The following is a 23716-nucleotide window of genomic DNA, read 5'->3' as shown; positions in this document are numbered from 1 at the left end:
TGGGTCATGCCCCCTCACAGCTGGGATTTTTACATTTCAAAAACAAACAGGCCCCAATCATACATTGTGTATATCAAGCACAGGGTCTTGCCCATCCCTTCTATCCAAGAACCTTTAGTTGAAGGTCCTAAGGACTGAACCTGGGACCTTCTGGACAAAGAAGTCACAGGATGGGAGCATGGTCTCCCCTGGTCTGGGCCTTCCAGAAGAATAATATTTGTGAATATGTATTAAGACACTAGGGGTTCCTACCCTTGGGGTCGCCAGATATTGCTGGACTACAACTTGCCAGAATTGACTGAAGTCCATTGGTGGCCAGTTCTTGCTCGCTGAGATGAAATGATTTTCAGACAAACAGTTCTTCTCAGAAAGCAGGTGGCATAGTAAAAATTGTGAGAGGACCCCGCTCTGAACACACCGTGAAAGGGAAGAGAAGCCAGTGCTAATGTGCGAAGGGTGACTAAACTCATATTCGGATCATGCATGAAAGCTCACATCGTGCTTATTACATCTGGAAGGAGCCCTGACTAAACCAAGCAAAACATGTGAATGTGTTTGGGCAAAGGAGACTGAGAAGGAGTTCATGCCTAATGTAGCAACAGTGCATATCTCTCGAGGTTGTTGTTTATTTACACATGCCATAAACCAACAAGAAGAGTCCACTCCCTGTCCTGAAGAACTTCAGTCTAAGTGTAGGGTGAGAAGTGTTTGGACTTTGTTTCTGTAGGTGATGAGTACTAAAGGGTTGTTTTCTGTGGAGGCTGCTCACACCTGGCACGGTTGTTTGTCTTCAGATCCAACACAGGAAGCTGCCTTCTACCAAGTCGGGCCATTGGTCCATCTAGCTGAGTATTGTCTATACTGATTGGCAGTGACTTTCCAAGGTTTCAGGCATGAGACAGGAGTCTTTCCCAGCCCTACCTGGAGATGCCAGGGAGTGAACCTGGGGCCTTCTGAATGCCAACAGATGCTCTTCCACTGAGCTACGACCCCCATCTTGCAGTGCTTACATGAAGTCATTCAACCAAATGCAAAACCAGGCGAATCCTGCTTAGCAAATGGGAAGTGCCTGCTTGCTACCACAAGTCCAGCAATCCACCCCTGGATTAATCACCCTCGATTATTTGCATCACTTAGAGCAGGGATTCTCAATGTTGGATCCCCAGATGTTACTGGATTTCAGCTCCCATAATTCCCAACCAAAAGCCACTGGGGAAAGGGATTATGGGAGTTGAAGTCCAATAACAACTGAGACCCAACGTTGAGAACCCCTGACTTAGAGCACACTTGATTGTTTTTGTTTCAGGGGAAAAAATATGCCTTATCATTTTGTAATAACATGAGAAATGGAATTGACATGTGCAGAGAGAAAGGCTGAGCTGCTAACAGAGCTAAAGATTTTGAACCAACTGAGTGCAAAATGAAACCACTGCTTCATCTAAGTGTCAGTAATCACCCACGGAGCTGAAACTCTGACATTGCTATCAGTCACATCCTGCTATGAAGAGGCTGATTCGGTTATCTCGATCTGGTTTGTAGGCTCTTTCATTTGATTTTGTAGGCAGGTTGATTTTAAAATGATCCAACAGTTCCCTAGCACCAGAAGGCCAGCAAAGTGGGGTGGGGTGGGGGGATAATTGAAGAGTGCCTAGAAACGGGTGTAGCAAGGCTGGAGTGGGCCCAGAGACAAGATTTTAAAAAGGGCCCCACCTCACTGAAGCTCAGCTCATGAAGTAAAGAGATCTTAAATGAGGCTGAATAGTGGTAACAAAAAGCATAGCGCGCTCTCTCTCTCTCTCTCTCTCTCTCTCTCTCTCTCTCTCTCTCTCTATATATATATATAATTATTGTTGTTATTATTATTAATTTGATTTGTATACCGCCCTTCCAAAATGGCTCAGGGTGGTTTCCAATTAAAACAAACCACTAAAACAGTAAAGAGCTAAAACAAATTTTAAAACAACATAATTAATTAAAAAACATTTTAAAACAACAATTAAACAATTACAGTGATTAAAAACCCCGAAATCGGGTTTTGAATTTTTAAATTGACCAAATATTAAATTCTGGATGATGCAAGTCATTTAATGGTACTAGAGAAAGAGATGCTGTTCTGGTAGCTCCAGGTCTTAACACTCACATTAATTTCGGAGGATGAATACAACTGAAGGAAGCCCGGGAGGGTGCGCGGCTGGGGGACTCAGTCATGTGACTTGCCTGTGGGGGCCCCCAGGCAGTGGCCCCCCAGACAACTGTCTCCCCTTGCCCTATTACATTTACGCCCCTGCCTACTAAGTAACAAGAGTGTAACTATTCGGGTGGTATGTTTTCCCCCTGATGTGTTATTTAATTCTTAAACTTAGCAAATGAAGTGTGGTGAAGTATTCAGCTTGGGTCAGAAGAGAAGGCAACAAGCTCACATTGACATTCAAATGTTTCTGTGACGAGCTGGGTCTTATGAGATGGGTGCGTGGCCAGACAGTTATTACAATTTTATCCCATTCTTTCTCCAAGGGCTGCACATGGTTCTCTCCCATTCTCACAACAACAATGAAAGGTATGTTAGGGTGAGCAAGGAAATGTATGACTGATCACTCAGAAACTGTATTGAGTATTTATTAAGAATGTTTATAGTCTACTTTTCCATACACACAAAGAGTTCTCATAGCAGTTCACATAGTGAAAGGAATAAGAAAACGGTCCCCGTCCCACTCCCCAAAGGGCTGGCAATCTGCAAAGAGACACAAGGTAGAAACTGCCACTATTACTATTACCGCCGCTAACTACTACTATTTATATACTGCTTTTAAACAAAGGTTCCCAAAGTGGTTCACATAGAAACATAATAAAAAAATAAGATGGTTTTTTTGGGAAGACACAAGATAGAAACAGCCACTGGAGAGACAGCTATACTTCCCTTGCTAAATATAAAGAGCACTTCTTTAATGGTGCCCTCTTTACCCAATTACCTTTTTACCCATTTGGTGGTTTTGCAGCTGAGGGAGGATTTGAACTTGGGTTCTCCTGACCACAGTTTGACACCCCTGCTCTAGCCACTACACCATACTGACTCGCAGCCATAAGCTCTTCATAGATCCACCTTCCACGCTCCCCACAATCATCCACCATCGTCTACCACCCACAGCAGCTGGATTGAGCCCCTCTGTGCAGTGTGATTATGGCACAGGGCACAGTTTATCCTCTGCCTAATCCTGATGTGGATTGGGGATTCCCAATGGAAGCGTTCCCTGCATAGGGCCAATAGCAGCCACAGAGTGAAGAGGTCGAGATTACGGTAGGAGCAGAGGGTTCCCCCATGCCATGAGCCTGATCTGGGTCCTAAATGAATGACAAACAAGCCAAAAAGCTTTGAGCTTTGGATATCCAAGGCTAGTTTACTGGTTTTGTCAGTCAAGACCATTTTTAAAAAAAATTCAATTCTGAAACAATCTGGGAGCCAATGAAGAGCTCGATGTACTCGCAAAAATATTTCCAGGCTAAAGGGGTTCTCAAACTTGGGTTCCCAGATGTTGTACTACAGCTCCCATTATCCTCTGCCAAAAAGGCCCAGGGATTATGGGAGTGGTAGTATATCTGGGGACCCAAGTTTTAGAACTCCTAGTTCCAGTTACTAATCTGACTGCCGTATTCTGAATCAGCAGAAGTTTTTGAATACTTTTGAATACTTTTCCAAGGCAGACCCACATAGGGCATAGTGTGCTGATACTTTTTGCATGGAGACCGATGGTGGCTCACAAGTGTGATGATTAATTGCACATCTGTACTTGAAAGAACCCACTTCTGTTCCAAAAATGATTGACTCAAAAATATATCTTAAAAAGCAGAATTAAAAAGGCCATTGTTTCCATGTGGGATTCTGTTGGAAGATAGAAGTCTAATCCTGGGATTGTCGTCCTATTGTACGAAACAGCTCATTATCTTCTATATCTCCTAGGCTCTTGTACGAAAGTGTATCAGTGACTGATGGGATCTATTCTTTGATGGAGCATTTTAGACCTATTCTCCCCTCCCCACCAGACAGTACAAAGAAGAATTCAATGGGAAGTTACTCCAGCTACTCATAATAGTTCTGCTTCCATCTGCTCAGCTCCTGCAAGGCAATAGCAAAATCCGTTAAGCAGGTCTGTCTTCGGACTGCAATCTAAGCTGAATGGCACCTTTGCTTTTTACAGACTGAACTGAATTAGGTGCACAAGACAGTAAAAGACAACGCAGTAGAAACCAATCAGTACTCCTCCTCCCCCACCAACCCTTCCTCCTTTAAACTACCAACCTTAATTGTGATCCTGGGTACCCTCCTGGCATGTCCCTTTATCATGTGGTGGGAGGGCATTGCTCATCTGGATGGCTGCCCTCCCCACATATCTCTAGAGCATTCCCTTTCCAATAATGGAGGCAAGGCAGGTGTCATCTGAAGACGCGATTGTTCCCTCTTCCTACATATCGGATGCAGAGGTGTCGTCAAATATTAACCTGTTAACTATTCACTCTCTCAACTCTGCAGGGCTGGTATGACCCTTCATACTCAAATCATTATGCTAGTCGCAAAGGATCCAGAAGCACTGACTATCCTGTACAATGTCTGAGGATCAACAGTTTACGGAGTGATTACCGTACAATGTGACCATCCTGTGTGTTCTCCTGCACTGTTTTGATGTGATTAATCTGTTCAAAAGGATCATAAAGAGCTGCCTTATATCGAGTCAGATCGGTGGCCCATCTAGTTCAGGATTGTCTACACTGACTGGCAGTGGCTTTCCAAGGTTTCAGGCAGGAGTCTCTCCCAGTCCTCCCTGGAGATGCCAAGGATTGAGCCTGGGACCTTCTGCAAGCAATCAGATGCTCTTTCACTGAGCTCTGGCCCCATCAGAGATACTTTGCGGTAGACTGCACTCACATGTAATCACCCATCCAAATGCAAACCAGAGCAGACCCTGCAAGGGGATCGTTGATGCTCACTACCGCAAGACCAGCTCTCCTCTCAGTTGACCCAATACAGAAATTTTAAATGGCCAGGCTATTTGGTAACCAGTGGAGAAGCAGAGTGGTGTGAACCCACTTTAAATTGTGTGTTTTCTCAATATCAGCTATAGGAGTGATTCATCGTAAAGACAATTAGTTCATTGCACAGACCCAGTTAGGCTCTACTCAATTTACATTTCTATGCTGTGGATAGTCACCAAGGGTGGGGGATGCGGGGAGGGGGAAGTATACTGGAGTATACTGAAGCTGTTTACTTATTTGGAATTCTCTTCCTGAAAAGCATTCACAGACAAAATATGCAGCCTGTTATGGATCTAATATGTAGGAAGCCCTTTCTTGTAGGATAAAAAAGCAGGGACCACAGCAGCAGCAGATATACACTTCTATTTCTTTCTGCCAGGCTGGACTCCAGTCCCTTATAAGGAGACACCCAAAACAGTAATGGCATGTGACCTATACTGTAACTGAGGAAATCTAACTAATTAACTTCTCTGCTATGCTGTCAGTAGACGTTCTCAGCCTCCAAAACGCTTCCAAAGGCTCCTTTCGGTACAGACAGTGAAGGTCACGAAAGGCTCCCATGAATCCTTGGCTGTTTATACTAAAAAGTACATCATGATCTCTGGCAAAGGGTCTGCTGCTCAGTTAGTTATGTATTTGGGCTTGTTACTGTAAGGACAATGGAGAGCCAGTAGACTTGACACCACTGCTAAAGAATGTACAGAAAGCCGTTACAAATAAAGTTGCAAGCCAATATTAGAAGTGCTGCTCGCCTCTTGGTGCCCATTAGGGAGGTGCAAACAGGTTAGACGTCGAACCTATTTGGTTTGACTGTTCAGGGTTGAACCGAACCATCCCGTTTGGTCCGACCCCGGACTGAACCCCCCCCCGACTGTCCAGGGGTGGGGGGTTTCGTGGATTTTTATTTTTATTTTTTAATGTTCACGAACACACACACCCGCACTGAACCGAATGGGGTGGGGTTCGAGGGGGTGCTGGACTGAACTGGCCTGGTCTGGTTCGGGTCTGGACTTGAACAGAACCGGACCAGCTGGTTCCATGCACACCCCTAGTGCCCATTACCATTCTGGTGATATGGTATGGTTGGTGCAATGTTGTCATGACTTTTGCGCAGGTGTGGGGGCCTCCAAAATGGCCACCGTGCCGGAGGGAGAAGGCCTAAACGGGCCAAAGAGCCAGTCGAATGGGTGGTGGCAGCAAAAAAGGGAGGTCGGGAGGGGAAGGGAGAACCTCTGTGGACCCCTCTGCCACCTCCAACAACTCCCCTGAAAGGGGTAAGTATAAATTTTTTTAAAAAAATGTTCACGAACCCCCCTGGACCAAACTCCTCAAGGTTGACTCAGCCTTCCATCCTTCCGAGGTCGGTAAAATGAGTACCCAGAATGTTGGGGGCAATATGCTAAATCATTGTAAACCGCTTAGAGAGCTCCGGCTATAAAGCGGTATATAAATGTAAGTGCTATTGCTATTGCTATTATTCCTGCTGACTGAGCAGAGGCCTCTTTTAACATGGTGATTCTCTTATAGTTAGCAAGGTGGGCAGCAAGTTCCCCCAATCCCAGCACAGCATCCCTCCAGTTGCTGTTACTGGGGTCTATCTCATGTTTCCATTCAAACTGAGGGCTGCTTCAGACATTACAGAGAAGCAGCAAGAGAAGTAACGAGCAGGCGCACATCCTCTCTTGCCACTTTGTGAAACTGTCTACAGCAGAGGTCGGCAGAAGGTAGATCTGGATCTCCTGGTAGATCTCTGGGTGACCTGCAGTGAACTGGCACTGGTTTCTAACTTGCAATTCTTGAATAATAGCAATAATAAAAAGGCTTATACGCACCCACCTCTCTCTCTCTCTCTCTCTCTCTCTCTCTCTCTCTCACACACACACACACACACACACACACACGCACGCACACCCCGTACGCAGTGGAAACAGATAAATCTTTGGGGAAAACCAGGCGTGGACATTGGGGGGAAAGGACTGTGAACTCTGGGCTAAATGAAATATTAATCATGGGGCTATTTGACCCTCTTGTAAAGCAGCCATGTTGGGTTTCCCTTCCCTTCTAGGGAAAACAGCTGCAGAAATCCAGACTGGTCGGAGGACCAAGGGTTAAAACCCACTACCCCCTTCAATGGTCCCAGTCCTGAGTGGGAAACTCAGTTGCTCCTTACATGTTACAAAACAAAACCCTCACAAAGGGCCAAACAATGTAATTAGCATCACACGTAGCTTCACCTTGTTACTGAAAACACATTTCTGCTAAAAGACACCATGTTCCTTGATGCTAAGTGTATCTCTCACTCTTAGCCACTGTTTTGCATCTAGCTCTGGTTGGAGGACCTAGGGGTTCTAGCAAAAAGCTTGAAATCTGGTCTACAGCATATGATAAAAACCCACCATCTGCTGTTCAAAATGAAAGCTGTGGGTTGGTTTGGGGGGATTCCACTTTAGAACATAAGAACAGCCCTGCTGGATCAGGCCCAAGACCCGTCTAGTCCAGCATCCTGTTTTGCACACCAGATGCCGCTGGAAGCCACAGGCAGGAGTTGAGGGCATGCCCTCTCTCCTGCTGTTACTCCCCTGCAACTGGTACTCAGAGGCATCCTGCCTTTGAGGCTGGAGGTGGCCTACAGCCCTCCGACTAGTAGCCGTTGATATACCTCTCCTCCCTGAAGTTATCCAAACCCCTCTTAAAGCCATCCAGGTTGTTGGCTGTGTCCACTTCTTGTGGCAGAGAATTCCACAAGTGGATTATGCGTTGTGTGAAAAAGTACTTCTGTTTGTTGGTCCTAGATTTCCCGGCAATCAATTTCATGGGATGACCCCTGGTTCTAGTGTTATGTGAGAGGGAGGAGAATTTCTCTCTATCCACTTTCTCCACACCATGCATGATTTTATAGACCTCTATCATGTCTCCCCGCAGTAGTCTTTTTTCTAAACTAAAAAGCCCCAGGTGTTGTAGTCTTGTCTCATAAGAAAGGTGCTCTAGGCCCCTGATCATCTTGGTTGCCCTCTTCTGCACCTTTTCCAGTTCAACAATGTCCTTTTTTAGATGTGGTTTGTGCCTCACTCCAGCAAAGAAACAGAAGCTGTTGCATGATCTTTGTATATCCCCACAGCTCCAGACTTCTAAAGTGGAAAAGGGTATAAAACAGCCTGATGGAAAGAGGGTCAGTTAATTTATCACCATTGCCAACTATACATAGGTGGGAGCAAATAGGTTGAATCAGTATATGATGTTGTGATTTATAGGGAGCTTAGGTGTTCTGATGGAACCTCAAAGAGTTATATGTGAGTCTGACAGCTTTGTGAAATTATGTTGCCTATCTTTGGTATTTACACCCTTCTTCCTGTCTTCAGCTTACTAAATCTTAGCCTCGGCCAATGGTAATCATCAACCTCTCACTCACCATTATAATTTTAGATTCTTTTCTAGGCCAAATCTTTCCAAGTGCTAAAAACCAAAGAGTCTTGGAGCACTTGAAAGATTACATTGTATTCATTACATTATGTTGACCACGCAAATGGCCGCTGCCTGCGTGCGCAGCTTCTACGTGTTGAAGAAATCAATGGTAATGTCTTTTAAAGATACTTTTCGCTGTCCTCCTCCACCCCCGCCAGCACCAGCCGCCTCTGCCTCATATGAAAAGAGGCCTCTGAGTTAGAAGTAAATGGAATACAATGATGAATCCTGAAAGTTTCCTGCAGAAGCAGAGTGGAGCTGGTCTCTGGGACAACCCGAAGGAACCCTATAACACAGTATTTAAAAGTCTGCCAAAATGTTTCTGAGTGAAATACAGGTTAATACCTATAAAGCCCTCAACGGCTTGGGTCCAGGGTACTTAAGAGAGCACCTTCTCTGCCATGAATCCTGCCGCCTATTAAGATCATCTGGAGGAATCCGGTTACGGTTGCCGCTGGCTTGTTTGGTGGTGAATCGGGACCAGGCCTTTTCTGTGGCTGTCCCGGGGCTCTGGAATACAGTCCCTGTTGAAACAAGAGCATCTCCTTCTCCGTTTGCTTTTAGGAAGACCCTCAAAGGTTCAGTTTTTAACTGAAATTAATTTCGAACTGTTTTTATCTCATGAGACTGTTCTAACTTTTTATTCTGTGAAGTTGTTTTAACTGTTTTTATTCTTTTTTACATTTGTTGTGTTTTAAGTTGTGTATACTGCCTAGAGATGCACATATCAGGTGGTATATTAAAATGATAGCTAGAGAAATAAATAAACAAGGTACTCGTTATCATTTATAAAGCCCTAAATTATCTGTGTTCAGGCATGGTGTACCTCTGGTCGCACCTCTTTCTGTATGAAGCCCCCCCACCCTTTCAGATTTGGAAGCAACGTTGAGCATTGGGTTCCACCTCTTTGAAGGTTGCTTTGACTGGAGCAGAGCATTTCTGGAAGTTGCCCCCAAATTGTTGAAACTCCACCTGGAAGCAGAGTTTTAATCCAAAAATTAAGTTGGAATAAAATATGAGCAGTAAACAGCCTGAAGTTAAATAATACAATGAATTCAACCAATAATGACATTATTTCAAAACGAAACAAAAACTGAATAGGCAATTTTAATTTTTAAATATTTCTTACATTCTTAACATAAAGTTACAGCACTGTTAACAGTGGAAGCAAAATGCTTCAGGAATTAAATGCTGGTTATTTACATATATGTACAGAGTTCAGATAATTACAAAAATTCACACTACAAAATAAATAGAAAATTCTATATGATAATTTACTTGCAATAATAAATTTGTTAAATATAAATTCTGCTTCACTGTATTGTCAGATGCGAAACCCCAGTATTAAAGTACAAAACAAGATTCAAAAATTATATGAGGAAACTCTAGTACCTGCACACACACACATATTAATTTAAATGGAATTCACAGATGGGTGACCTACAAAACCATATTTGCATCTGTTATAACCCCAGAGTTGGAGGACACTGGAGGCATTGTGGAATACAGGTGGCCCTCATCCACGGAATGGAAATCGTGAATAACAAATTCTTACCCTTATTGGAATCCAGGGGTTAGGTTCTTTAGGCTAAGGAAGGCCCCCCCAAAAGCAGAAATAAAGGAAATAAAGCACAGTACCTTGCACTCTGAGCCACCTAATGACATAGCGGGGAAATGTCTTGACTAGCAAGCCAGAGGTTTCTAGTTCAAATCCCTGCTGATATGTTCCCCAGACTATGGGAAACACCTATATCGGGCTGCAGTGATATAGGAAGATGCTGAAAGGCATCATCTCATACTGCCTGGGAGATGGCAATGGCAAAGCCCTCCTGTATTCTACCAAAGACAACCACAGGGCTCTGTGGTCACCAAGAGTTGACACTGACTTGACAGCACACTTTACTTTAACTTGCACTCCAGGCCTCCAGCAAGCCCCCGCCCCCCAATCCTCCACATTTTTGTAAAAATTCTCAGAATTTGTTTCTTAAGCCACAAAATGACATTGCTGCAAAATGGTGGCTGGAAATGAAAACGGAAGTCATTTCCAGCCACCCTGGAACCGCGGATAGGCAAATGATGCCTCTTTCAAAAGCCATAGATAAACTGAATCTCTTTATCTGTGGATACATGAACCCGCGATCTGCGAGACTGTGGATAACGAGGGCCACCTGTAAATATAAATCATGAAATGCTGCCACGCCCAGGATAATAATATAATATATTCTATGTCTGCTATTAGTGGCAGGCAGTAAACACTATAGCAACAATTGCTTGGACAAGGGGACTCTAATCTTCAGTTAGAAAAAGAAATTTGGCAGTTTTTGTTGCTACTGTAATATTAATATTATTAATATTAATAAAGCATGGTTGTTCCATGATGACACAAGTTGCATTTGGCAAATGTATAATTGCTGCAATCCAGCTAAGGACCGTCTACATGCAGAAGCAGGCTTCTGAATATACAGTGGTGCTGTAAGAGTGACATTTAGATGTTCAGGAAGGGGAGGGGCTGGATTCAGTTCCTCCTTCAAAGAGCTAATTTGTATGGCTGATTACCTTTTTTTCTTTAAAAAAAAAAAAAAATTAATAATAGCCTACTTGTACTTGGGGTTCCGATCCAGGTTACTAAGCATTTTTGGCTCTCTATTTAAACTTCACATTGCATGGAGCTACATTTGTGTGTATGTGTATGATTTAAAACAAAGTCACCCTGGGCAGGCTGCAAAGTGGGACAGAGGGCGGGAGGGAAGAGAAGCCACTTAACATTTTTCTCCACTGGCCGACTTCCCCGCTCAAAAATGACTTGGGGTGGGGGAAGGAAATGATGCAAGGAGATAATGAGGTCCCTCCTCCAATTGAGTCTTGAAGTGATGAGGCAGCGGGGAGGGGGAAGTTGAACACTTTGCTCACTCACCATTCCCCAGCTCCAAATCCCTCCTCCAAAAACTGCTTTTTCTATCCATGAAGTCACTTGTGTGTTTGAGACTGCAGACCTATTCACATGTTCAGTTGTACAATCAGCATGCAGTGTACTGAACAACTTTTTTATGCGTTATGCTGAATGCAGGTACAGCAGCACACTTCTTATCTATAACCTGCATGTCAGGGGGCATGTACATGCATATGGATATCTGAAAGCAGATACCACACAAGGTCCGAATAGGACTTGTTTCTCTTAGTGGTTACAAAAGCATTATACATATGTTATATTCAACTCTCATACAAGCGTACAGTGTATACAGGTCAAGTTATTCACATGTTATGTTGAACACAGGTGCAGCAGTACCTTCCTAAGTGTACATGCATTTGAGTGGTACTCAGAATCACTTTTAAAACAAATGCAAGTACAGAAAAACCATGCACATGTGTACAGACATCTGTACATTCGAACAACATAGTGTCTGAATAGGGCTAAAGTCATGCTAGAGAGATCCTATAATGGGTTGATCTAGGATCAAATGCACACCATGAGGAAGTCAAGAGAAAGGAAATGGTAATGGTAATTCACAGCCGCTGAAATTGTTCCTTATTGCTTCCTTTCCATAGCTCCCAAATCTACTGAAGGTCTTTTCCTCCAGGAGAGGGCAAAATGAATGCAACTAAAGCTAAATTGGAGTATTATGGGCACATTTATATATAATGAGAAAGAATGGTCAGGTAACAATCAGGGCCATTTGGCACCATTTTATTTAGAAATAAGCCAACAATGCACTGGCACTCTGGAGGGTGGAGACAAAATGTGAAGGTTCTAAGCACTCAAGTGGTTGCTTGGGGCTTTCACTGAAGAATGGTGTCACACAGACCTTCATTATCCAAACTGTGGCAAGAACATCTGGCACTGCAAATATCATAAAGAGTGCTGCTAGCAGAAAGTGTGCTTCATACACAGTGAAGCAATCCTTCAATGGCTTCAGCAGGTTGGAACAAGGCAAGGATGCCACATCTCATCTCTGTTTCTGAATAAACTGCATGTGATACACATGAAGCACCAGCAAACTAATCTGTGGTTTTCAGACATTGTAGTTACCAGCTGTTTTCACTTAACATCCTGGCATTAGCTGCGTAGTACTACAGAGAGTCATAATTAAATCTCTCAAACCCTGCCACCCCAACTATTGCAAATATAACATAATTATAGATAAATCAAAGGTGGGGGGATCTATTGAATTATGATTCTCTACTGCAAGCAAAATGTGTTATGGAAGACCAATACTGGTCTTCCATACTCGGCAACGTTCCATCTGCCTTTTAACAGAATGTGTGCGTAGTTGTGCAGCTATTGGAAATAATGGCCGTCCATTGCACAACTGTGTTTGCACAATTCTTCATTCATTCTTGTGTCTTAAACAACTGCACACATGTTCTCTTAAAAGACAGTTGAAACACTGCACAGTATATTAAACAGCATTCCCATCAAAACGCAGTATGCAAATATTCGTACAATAGAGATGTCATTATACACGATTGTCTTCTTAACAGATTATCTGTATGATTATAATTTTGCCACAAAATCCTTCCAAGGGATGTCAAAATTTAATATGAAGAGGGATGGGGGGCTGACACATCACTCAAAACTTTGTATTACAAAACAAAAAGCATACGAAAGCTGCTTCATTCCTTAATTTCAGTTATTTGGGCAACCTGTCTCTTCTGAATGAATATCTGGCAGTGAGGTGTTACAGAAGAAAGCCATTTAAGTTGTTGACCGCTTGGCGTTGTCCATATTCTGATACCTGAGCTTGCCTCTGAAAAAAGCTTTTAGCCAACTTTTATTTACCATCCTATATTTCATCAAACTGGCACCAGGATACCAGATTAACGGGTTTTTAAAACATTAGGAAATCACATGCAACACGTGCTAGAGAAAGATAGAGACAGATAGGCCCTCTGGACACTGATATGCAAGAAATGGCATGCACCGAATAGGGAGGCCTGGAGATCCTAGGAGCAGTCTACCCCTGCACTAAGCCTGCCTCATCCTTGTGAGCAGGAAACTGCTTAACCCAATAATTTTCCTTAATACAATAGGGAAGGCAGGATTCAATCTCTGCCATTGAGTTTCAGAGGGTATGACACATATACAACCTAGTGAGAAAATCTTTAAAAGATGAATTTTTATCCAGGGTGGGGGAAATGATAAATATGTATGAATATCTTACAGAATAACCAAAGTTGAATCTTTAGTCAGTCTCATAAGCTCTGTTCAGACAGTATATTGTACATGCGTGCAGTTCTCCTATATACATATACATGGTGTAGAATCACAGAATTTTAGATTTGAAGGGTATCTTGGAGGTAGTCTGGTCCAACCCCCTTGCTCAGTGCCAGAAATGCTACTCCTGAGAGATGGCTCTCTAGCCACTGTTCAAAGCCTTCAATGAAGGAGTGCCTACCACAGCACGAAGCAGGCTGTTCCACTATTGGACAGCTATTACAGTTAGGAAATTCTTCCTAGTCTATTCTAAGCCCGCTTTTGTGTGAATGCTAATTGAGCAAGAGACACCTTTTAAAGTGGTTTCTTAAATTTATCAGGGGGAGAACAACTGGCCTTATCCAACCCTAGCATAGCATCCTTTCAGTGGCTGTTGCAGGTATCTGCCTTATGTTTCTTTTTAGATTGTGAGCCCTTTGGGGACAGGGGACCATCTTAATTAATTATGTATTTTTTCTATGTAAACCATGGTGAGAACTTTGGTTGAAGAGCAGTATATAAATATTCGTCATAGTATACATGTGTTCCTTTTAAAAGTTAACCTTGGTACAGGCCTCCTCGAACCTGAGGTACAGACAAGAAGTATAATACTATATGTGCATTGATTACGTGTGAATAACTACATGTGTGCAGATCTGCATGTGCATTGAAGATAACGTGTGAATCAGGCTACAGCTGTATAGAATACAGCTTTCAGAACATATACCTTATGAAACAAGACCCTTCAGAAGGCCCTGTCAAATTTATATGAGACAAATGCAAAGAGCTGAAAATGTTTCATGTGTCAAATGAATGGTTGGATTTTATTTAATGCTCAAAACTAATGGGCAAGATCCAGACTAAGCTAGTCATGACTATGCACCACTGAAATAAATGAGATGAGATAATCATGGCTACAGGATTACCTACAAAGATTAGAATTGCTCTGACAATGGATTTTCCCATGACACTCTATGGATGTGTAAGCTGGAAGAAGAAAGATAGGAACAGTATTGACGCTTCTGAGCAGCCTGCTCAGCACCATCAGCAAGCTGTATGCCAGGCACGTACATGGGAAATTCAAGGACTGGCTAGAGCAAGAAGAGATGCTGGCAGATGAACAAGCGGGCTTTAGGGAGGGCAGATCTACTACTGATCAGTGCTTGGTGCTCCAACATCTCATTGAAAGGTACTCTTCTAACAAAGCTACCTCCCTCTATGTTGCCTTCATAGATTTTAAGGCTGCATTTGACTCCATCTCCTAAGTTAAGGAGAAGGGAGTCAACCTAGAAGGGAGTTAAACAAGGATGTATCCTGGCCCCGCTATTGTTCAACTTCTATATCAATGCCATGGTGAGCTGCCTCAGCAACCGTGACTTCCACCCTCCCAAGCTGGCCAGAAGACCCATCTCCATCCTACTCTATGTGGATGCTGTTGCTATCCTCTTGAAGACCCCTGTAGGTCTCAGAAGGGCACTGGCAGCACTATCTCAGCATTGCAAGAGTGAACAATTGGAAATAAATTATCAAAAAAACCAAGGTCATGGCCTTCGCTAGAAGACCAAAGATCCACCATTGGAATATTGATGGGCACATAATTGAGCAGGTTGCCTGCTTTATGTACCTGGGGGTGGTTCTTCATGCCTCTGGCTCAAGAAGGGCCCATTGTGAACACATTGCCCTAGCAGCACAGAGGAGCTCCTCTGCCATCGTGAAGTTCTTAAGTACTAGAGGCGGCCATTACGTACCTGCAGTGCTCAAACTATATGAAGCCAAGTCGTTGGCACAATTACTATATGGCGCCCACCCAGGATCTCCATCCAATCTTGCCAAACTGGAATGTGTTCAATCTAAATTCCTGAGAGGGACCTTACAACCGGTAGCATTTTACCTTATTAATTCCATACACTTTTTAGAGTTGTATTTTACTATTCTAATCATACTTAGCTTCTAGAGTTATATTTTATTAAGCATGAGTTTTATTATATTGTATCTGTACTTTATCCTGTGCTGGTCTTTGACTGTAATAAAGATGACTGATTGATTGACACTTTTGAACTTTGGTGCTGGAGAAGACTTTTTAGGATACTATGAACAGCCAGGAAAACAAGCATATGGATCATACAACAATCCAGAATTTTCACTTGAGGCACAAATGCCCAGGCTCAAACTATCATGTTTCAGACACATTATGCGAAGACCCAGCTCCCTTGAGAAGTCTATAATGCTGGGAAAAGTTGAAGGAAAGAGAAGAAGAGGATGACCAGCAGCGGCAAGGTGGATGGACTCGATTACGACAACAATGAATGCTCCACTGAGAGATCTTAAAGGCCAAGTTGAAGACAGATCATCCTGGAGAAAATCTATCTATGTGATCGCTAAGCATCGACACCGACTTGACAGTAGTTAATCAATCAGTCAATCATGGCTAACTTAATTTCAATAGGATTTGCATGACTGAGTCCAGATCCTGCCCATTAATTTTTGCTTCTTGCCTTGTTCACTTTCAGAGAATTTGAGTTTCAGGGTCCTCTTATTTTATTTGCATTTATTTATTCAATTAATGTTCTGTCTTTCTCCGTTATGAAGGACTCACAATCAAAATAAATATAAAACCATTATTTATTTATCTGGTCTGATTTAGGATTAACGTTTCAGGGCAGTCAGGCTCCATAAATAAAATTTATTGACAATTATAGTGATAAAACACAAAGCAGTGAAGAAGGAAAAACCAACACACACTTACATAGCATTTTTAAAACGATTAAAATTGGTGCTCAAACTAGTGGATTTGGAGCTCTATAAATGACATACATCACATTTGCAAATTGTAATCTCTGTGGACTTTAATACAAAATGTTTAAGCACATAATTTGATGGTACATCAAAGTCGTCATTGAAATGATTGGGACCAACTGAGAATCAATTGCACACATGGGGGGGAAAAACCCCCAAATGGCAATATTTCATTTTGAACTTATTTTTGGTGGATCAAATTTCCTTTTTAAAAGCAAAAATAAAATGAACTTCTAGTTAGCAATGGCAGATGCCCGAAAGAGTACCATTTTCAAACACAGACAAAACACACCCTGTTGACTCTTTTCATTAGATCCTGTTCCACTTATAAGGAGTGACCTAGTCTGCAGTTGCAGAAGTCGAAGGAAAACTACCACATGCAGGGCGAACTGGCAGAACCCCATATCTGTGTCAGATAAAAAAGAAATCATAGTGCTTATTACTTGTTACCATGGATACCATGAAGATACTGCTGTCCGCTAACTATTACTAGAGAAAGACAACATAATTCTCTGGAACGAGTCCCGTTTTGCCTTCATATGTCGCTTTCAACCAGCCAGGTTCCACAGACGGGTACACTGTTAAGGAGTCCAATGAGAGAAGCATATTACTTTCTTGGGGGTGCATTTTAATCTTTTGCATAAACATTGATAATAAATACATTTTTTTTAAAAAAAACTGCTGCCACTAACCGTTGGAAAATATTGCCCCCTGAGGGAAAGAGAGTTCATGGCTGTGCTCGGCTTTACAAGAATACATGGCCTTGGCTTGCCTGAAAAAGCAAAGTTCACATCCTTAGAGAAAAAAATAAATACATGACCAATTCCAATGTGTCGAAGAGGTTCACAAACTTGGGGCCCCAGATGTTGTTGGACTACAACTTCCATCATTCCCATCAAATTTAGGTCCTTGGGTGTTGTTAGACTATATCATCCCTATCATTTTAAAAAACAGTTTCCAAAATCTTCTGTGACTTTAATGGGAATAATGGTTTAGGTTAAACACTGTCTATCTATCGATCGATCGATCGATCGATCGATCTATCTATCAATCATATTTTTATACCACCTAATATGTACATCTCTAGGTGGTGTACAATTTAAAATATTTAAAAATCTACACAGATTAAAATATATGACGCAATAAAAACAATAGTAAAGAACAGTTATTAAAACAAATTAAAATTATTAAAATTCTAATTAAAAGCTTGTGAGAACAGGAGAGTCTTCAGGATCTTCCTGAAAATAAACAGAGAAGGAGATGCTCCTATTTCAGCAGGGAGCAAATTCCATAGGGATGTGCAAAAAATTTCGGGCACAGAACGATCTGTGCCTGAAACGAGCAATTTCGGGTGATTCGGGGCCGAACCGAATCACCCCCGATGTCCCCCGATATTTTTCGGGCCTGAGCCGAATCACCTGAATTTCGGGCACGAAAAGTTCGGGTGATTCGGTTCATGGTTGATTTGGGGGGATTTTTTGAAGTTTTAGTGACTTTGGGGCAGTTCGGGGGCATAGCATGGGATCTGGGCAAAAAGAGTGGGGTGGGGTGGTAGTGCCTAATGGGTGCAGGCTACCACCCCAATTTCAGGGGGATTGGGCAAAGGGCTGATTTTTAGGGAATTTCTGAATTTTTCATGTCTTTGGGGCAGATTGGGGCAGAAAGTGGGGACTGGGGCAGAATAGTGGGGTGGGGTGGTAGTGCCTAATGGGTGGAGGCTACCACTCCAATTTCAGGAGGATTGGACAAAGGGCTGATTTTTTGAGAATTTTTGAAGTTTTAGTGACTTTGGGGCAGTTTGGGGGCAGAAAGTGGATCTGCCCCAAAAGAGTGGGGTGGTAGTGCCTAATGGGTGGAGGCTACCACCCCAATTTCAGGGGGATTGGACAGAGGCCTGATTTTTTGGGAATATTTGAAGTTTTGGTGTCTTTGGGGCAGATTGGGGGCAGAAAGTGGATCTGCCCCAAAGGAGTGGGGTGGGCTGGTAGATAGTGCCTAATGGGTGGAGGCTACCACCCGTCCCCAATTTCAGAGTGATTGGGCAGAGGGGTGAATTTTGGTGAATTCTGAGGTTTGTCTTCATAAGGTGAAGTGTGCTAAATTGATTACTTCCTCATATTCATAGTAAGTGTGAAAAAGTGAAAGTGGGGTCATGAGAGTTGTCTAATTGAAAAAAATCTCATTTGCTATGATAGAATGAGAATTCACACCTCAGAAGTTTGTTTATGTATTTACTTAAAATATTTGTATTCTGCTCCTCCACTGCAATCAGAGGTGCACCTAGGTAATTTTGGAGCCAGGACCTAAAGGCCTTTGGAGTCCCTCACTGCAAGTTAAGCATCATCTTTCTATAAACACACACACACACACACACACACACACACACACACACACACACCCCATGACACATGCAGTATTTTTAAACACATGGGTTCTTGAAGTCACAAAGAGCAACTGAACTCACAAGAATGTAAGGATACAAACTAGGTATATTTATGCAAATTTGCATTAGCAGAAAGATTTCAACAAATAACTTAACATACCCCCCCGCCCCCCCCCCCCGGTCTCTAAAGCAAAGGTCATGATTGGCACTTGGCCCATGTCACAGTTATGCTTGGCTGCCAGCACAGGCCAGCGATGTGGCAACCACACTACCCAGGACAGACTAAAGAGGATTTAGGGGCTCCCAGGGGTGTGTGGAGGCCCTGGACTTTGACCCAGAAGAAGGGTGCTTCTGACTGCAATACTGCTTGGGGCAGTACACAAAGACAATAAAATACACAAAGGAACATAAAAACTAATAAACATTCATTAATACTAGCTGACCTCACACAGAGCATCTGTGCAGTGGTGCACTGAGCCTGTGGCATCCCCCCGCAGCGCTCTTGCTCTCCCCCTGCAGCGCATTCGCTCTCTCTCTCTCCCCCCCCCGCAGCGCTTCCCCCCCCGCAGCTTGCTAACATACTTGCTATCCACCACCCCCCCGGGCCGTTCCTCTCTGCTGCCACCAACATGGCCACTCATTCCCCTCAGGCTGCTGACAAGCCCAGGCCCATCCCTTGCCTGACTGCCTCCCTCTTACAATGGCCTCAGTAGCCCCAAACAGCAGCAGTGGTTGCCTGGACCCTTCCTTGCTGCCAGTGCCGCCATGGCCACTCATTCCCCTGTCAGGCTGCTGACAGGCTCAGGCCCGTCCCTTGCCCTTCCTTCTGTCTCTCTTCCCCCTCCCTTCTTTTTCTCTCTCTCTCCTCCACTTGCTCTTCTCCACTCTTTCTTCCCCCTTCCTTAGTGTTTTTACTTCCTCCCTCCCTGAGTTAACAGATTTTGTTCATTCACACAGCGGCATCCTCCTTCTCCTGAAGGGGCTCTTTCCTCCCTCACGACCTGCCTTTTTGCAGACCCCTGCCTGCTATCCTTTTCTATCCAGAACATCTTCCGACCAGTAACAGCTGCTTTCCAACTGACCTTAACCATCACAGGCCCCTCCTCCTTATCTGCATAGGGGAGCCCCACTGCCCAATCACCATGGTGCTTCTGCTCTCACAGGCTCCTTCTCCCTATCTGCATATGGAATCCCCACTGCCCGATCAGGTGCTTCTGCTTGCAAACTCAGCCAATCTTCTCCTTCCCACCACGTCGCCACACATGGCCAGTCTTGGAGAAATAATAATAGATAGATCGTCAGCCAGGGAACAATCCAGATTCAGATCTCCACCCCGCAATCAAACTCACAGGGTGAGTCTTGAAAGAGTCACATTCGCCTTCATTTACAAGGCTGTTGTGAGGGTGAAAGAGGGATAACCCCATACATGCTGCTCTTCTGTTCTCAAAGACCCATCTTTAAAAGGTTCAGAGCAGCCTACAAGGAGCTCTCAGCCATCTTTCATGCAGGCAATTTCTTGTTCGGCTTCTGCAGCGTGACAGTTTTTGATTGTATGAATGACTCTGATATGTGTTTCTTTCATTCTCAGTGGGTAGCCACAGCATTCTAGCTGGCAGGCAAGGTTTTCCCTCTGCTGTGCCCCATATAATACTGTAAGCAACCTAGGGCGTTGTGGAGGGAAAACCATGGCAGGCAGCAGCAGCTGGCTTAAACCCTGCTGCTGCCAGCCCGCTGAGAAAGCAAGAAACCAGTGTTGGGTTGCCCTTAGAGTAAAAAGAGAGGGCTCCGTGCAGGTGGGAGGGGAGGGGACTCAAAGGTTATCTTGCCAAGGGCCCCCTCAAACCTGCAGCCAGGCATATGCTGTTCCTAGACCCATCCCTTATCCTTCTTCTTTCTCGGTTTTACAAAAGCAGCAGTATGTCTATCACCTAGCAAGTGGTGCTTCTGTTATCTCTAGCCTGTTGTTGCCCCATCCCCTAAGCCCGCAGACCAAAAACTCTCTTGATGCTAACCATCCACCTTTACTACGAAAAGCACAAGGAGGCTTTGCACTCCCAAGGCGGATCTTATCGTGTGCATTTGTGAAGGTGGGATGCTCTCTTTCTTGGCTGTAATGCTCCCACTCCTTCAAAGCCGCCAGCAAAAGAGGGTGCAAAAATAACACTGCCAGCCATGACACATCTCGGAAGATCCTCATTTTCTTTTGAATGCCCTACTGACTCAGGCCTTCTAGTGCACAGAAGAGGGTTATAAATGGCACCTGCATCTCTCTAAGAAGCGAATGCTTTCCTGAACCTAGTTAATAATGCCCACTGGCCTTCACAGTGGCAGGCAGGACGTTTGCATTTGTTTTTAAAACACCAACTCTTCCCCCGCTCTTCCTGCTTCATCTAAGGGATAGGAATGCCAAGCATTCAAATGTTGCAGCAATCATTTATATTTCAAGTATTTTCTCTGTCACATCCGTATCCTCCCCTCCTCCCAAGGAAATGGGTGTGGAGTGGGGGCGGGTGGGTGGGGAGAGCATACATGGCTTCCCCCATTTCATCACTGCAACCACCCTATGAAGTAAGTTGGGCTCTGTCCAAAATTACCCAGTGAACGTCACAGCTGAGTGCAGGGTTCAAACCCGATTCTCCTAGATCCAAGTCTAACACTTTGTGCTTCTGCACTGCATCATATTACATTACATCTGCACCCTGCAAACATCTGAAGATGAATTCCCTTTCCTTAGCACAGAGGTTCCCAACAAGGGGGGCTACTCAGAGCCCACCTGTCTCCCCACATTGCAGCTGCACTATTTGTTTCCCAGCTGAGGACTGCTGGCTTAAGCGGATGCATCTTCAGTGATGCATCCATTGCAGCAGGGGAGGGAGAAGACCCTCCTCCCTTGCTCCTGATTAGTTGGCTCAGCATACCCCTCCCCTCAGCCTGACTGACAGGCTTTAGAAAATTAGCACTAAATACTCCCATTAAAATTAACATAACAAATAACATGTCCCATTACTTTCAAGAAGACTGCTTGTGAGTTCCAGTGTGCACGTGAGCCAGTGGCTGTCGTAGTCTGTCTCATAACTATAACATTTAAATTTGTAAGCGTCTGTGTGTGTGTGTGTGTGTGTGTGTGTGTTCGTGCGCGTGTTCCACACTGTTTGGTTTTTCTTCCTCCTTTTCTTAAAACAAACCAACCAACCAACCCACAAACTTCTATCAGCTCAGGCTGAGCGCTTTCCAAAACAAAACAAAACAAAAGTGACCTAGCCACAGTTAGCCCGGCCAGTCACATCAGACTTAATTACTGTAATGCGCTTTGAGCTGGGCTGCCTTTGCAAAGTCCTTGGAAACTATTGCTAGTACAAAATGAGATCAGAAATTTGTTGACTGGAGTGGGTTGCAGAGAGAACACAATACCAAATCTGAAACAACTGCTCTAGTTCCCATTTAATTTCTGGGGCTAATTCAAATGGCTGGTTCTTACCATTAAAGCCCTAAATGGCCTGGCCCAGTATACCGGAAGGACCATGGTCTCCTCCATGAGCCCACTCATTCATTAAGATATACTTTTGAAGACAAGCTTTGAGATCTCTTGTTATTTACATAAGGACATAGGAAGCTGCCTTATACTGAGTCAGGCTGTTAGTCTAGTTCACTTATTATTGTCCACAATGACTGGCAGCAGCTCTCCAAGGTTACAGGCAAGAGTCTCTCCCAGCACGACCTGGAGATGCCAAGGAGTAAATCTGGAGCCTTCTTCAGGCAAACATGCAAATGCTCTTCCACTGAGCTATAGCCCAGCACGACCTGGAGCAAGTAACCCCTGCCAACTGGGCAAAGAGGCACCTTTTACCGTGGTGATTCTCTTTATTTAGCAGGGGGAGAGTAACTGGCCCTATCCACCCCCGGCACAGTACTTCTAGTGACTGTGGCTGGTGTGTGTCTTATGTTTCTTTTTAGAATGTGAGCCCTTTGGGGACAGGGAGCCATCTTATTTGTTTGTTATCTCTCTTTGTAAACCGCCCTGAGCCATTTTTGGAAGGGCGGTATAGAAATCGAATTAATAATAATAATAATAATAACAAAGAGCAAGCTGACACCCAGCCAGGGTCTCCCCAGAAGCCTAAGGAGATTTCCTCCCAGCCCTGCCCAATTATAGCGACACCTTGGATTTCAGGCCATCTAAGCTGATGGACTGTTTGTTTTTGTCTTGCTGCAGGTTACTACCTTTCCTACCTTTTTTCTACTTTTCTTTTTGTCATTTCACCATTCTATGTTTTAATGTCTTCCTGGCTACTTGATTGTAAGTTGTCTTGAGGTGCTTGGGTGCAAGACAGCAGGATAAAAGCATTTTTAAAAACAAACAAACAAACCATTAAAAAGAGCACAATGTTCAACGACCAACAGTTAAATTGCCAAGAACACAGGAGATGCCCCAGATATTAGGGGAATCTTCTGAAGGCTAATGAAGGCTAACATGCCTTCTGTAAGAAACAGGGCCCATGAAAACTGATATAGGTGAGGTGTGTTTGCAATGCTTCTACTGGGCCTAGATAGATAGATAGATAGATAGATAGATAGATAGAAAGATAGATAGATAACTGGCTCAAAGCAATGGCTGGCTGCATGACCACGTCAATTTTTCAGTGCTGCAGAAGGATAGTTCCGATGTTGATTCCTTCCTGCTGGCCTCTCACTCCCCCTGCTCAATCTTACTAACCTGCACTCCTAACAAAGGCGAAAGCTGAGCATTCGTTAACCTTGCCAACCCTGCTTGCTTTTGTCAGCAGAAAGAGTCACGCTCTCTCTTGTCAGATTCGTCCTTCCTACATACTCAGTAGGCCCAGGTACTTCAACTGATGAGC

General features: G+C 43.8%; 1 protein-coding gene across 4 annotated transcripts in view; it reads right to left on the bottom strand.

The window, feature by feature from the left end:
- Nucleotides 1-16282: 16282 nt before the first annotated feature.
- The window catches only part of ARHGAP42 (Rho GTPase activating protein 42), a 254291-nt gene continuing 246857 nt past the window's right edge, over nucleotides 16283-23716 (bottom strand). For 2 of the 4 annotated variants that reach the window (XM_053309902.1, XM_053309903.1), the window contains 2 exons: nucleotides 17167-17246; nucleotides 16283-17052 (listed from right to left, as the gene is read on the bottom strand). In XM_053309902.1, the coding sequence (XP_053165877.1) occupies nucleotides 16964-17052; nucleotides 17167-17246 (169 nt within the window). In that variant the 3' untranslated portion in view covers nucleotides 16283-16963. Of the gene's footprint in view, nucleotides 17053-17166; nucleotides 17247-19939; nucleotides 20129-23087; nucleotides 23173-23716 lie in introns of all 4 variants that reach the window. The other 2 variants (XR_008319530.1, XR_008319529.1) reach the window with 2 other exon arrangements.

Source organism: Hemicordylus capensis, chromosome 3 (assembly GCF_027244095.1).
Source record: "Hemicordylus capensis ecotype Gifberg chromosome 3, rHemCap1.1.pri, whole genome shotgun sequence".
Lineage (NCBI taxonomy): Eukaryota > Metazoa > Chordata > Lepidosauria > Squamata > Cordylidae > Hemicordylus > Hemicordylus capensis.
Note: the sequence above shows the minus strand (reverse complement) of the source record. Positions and strands in the feature narration are given on the sequence as shown.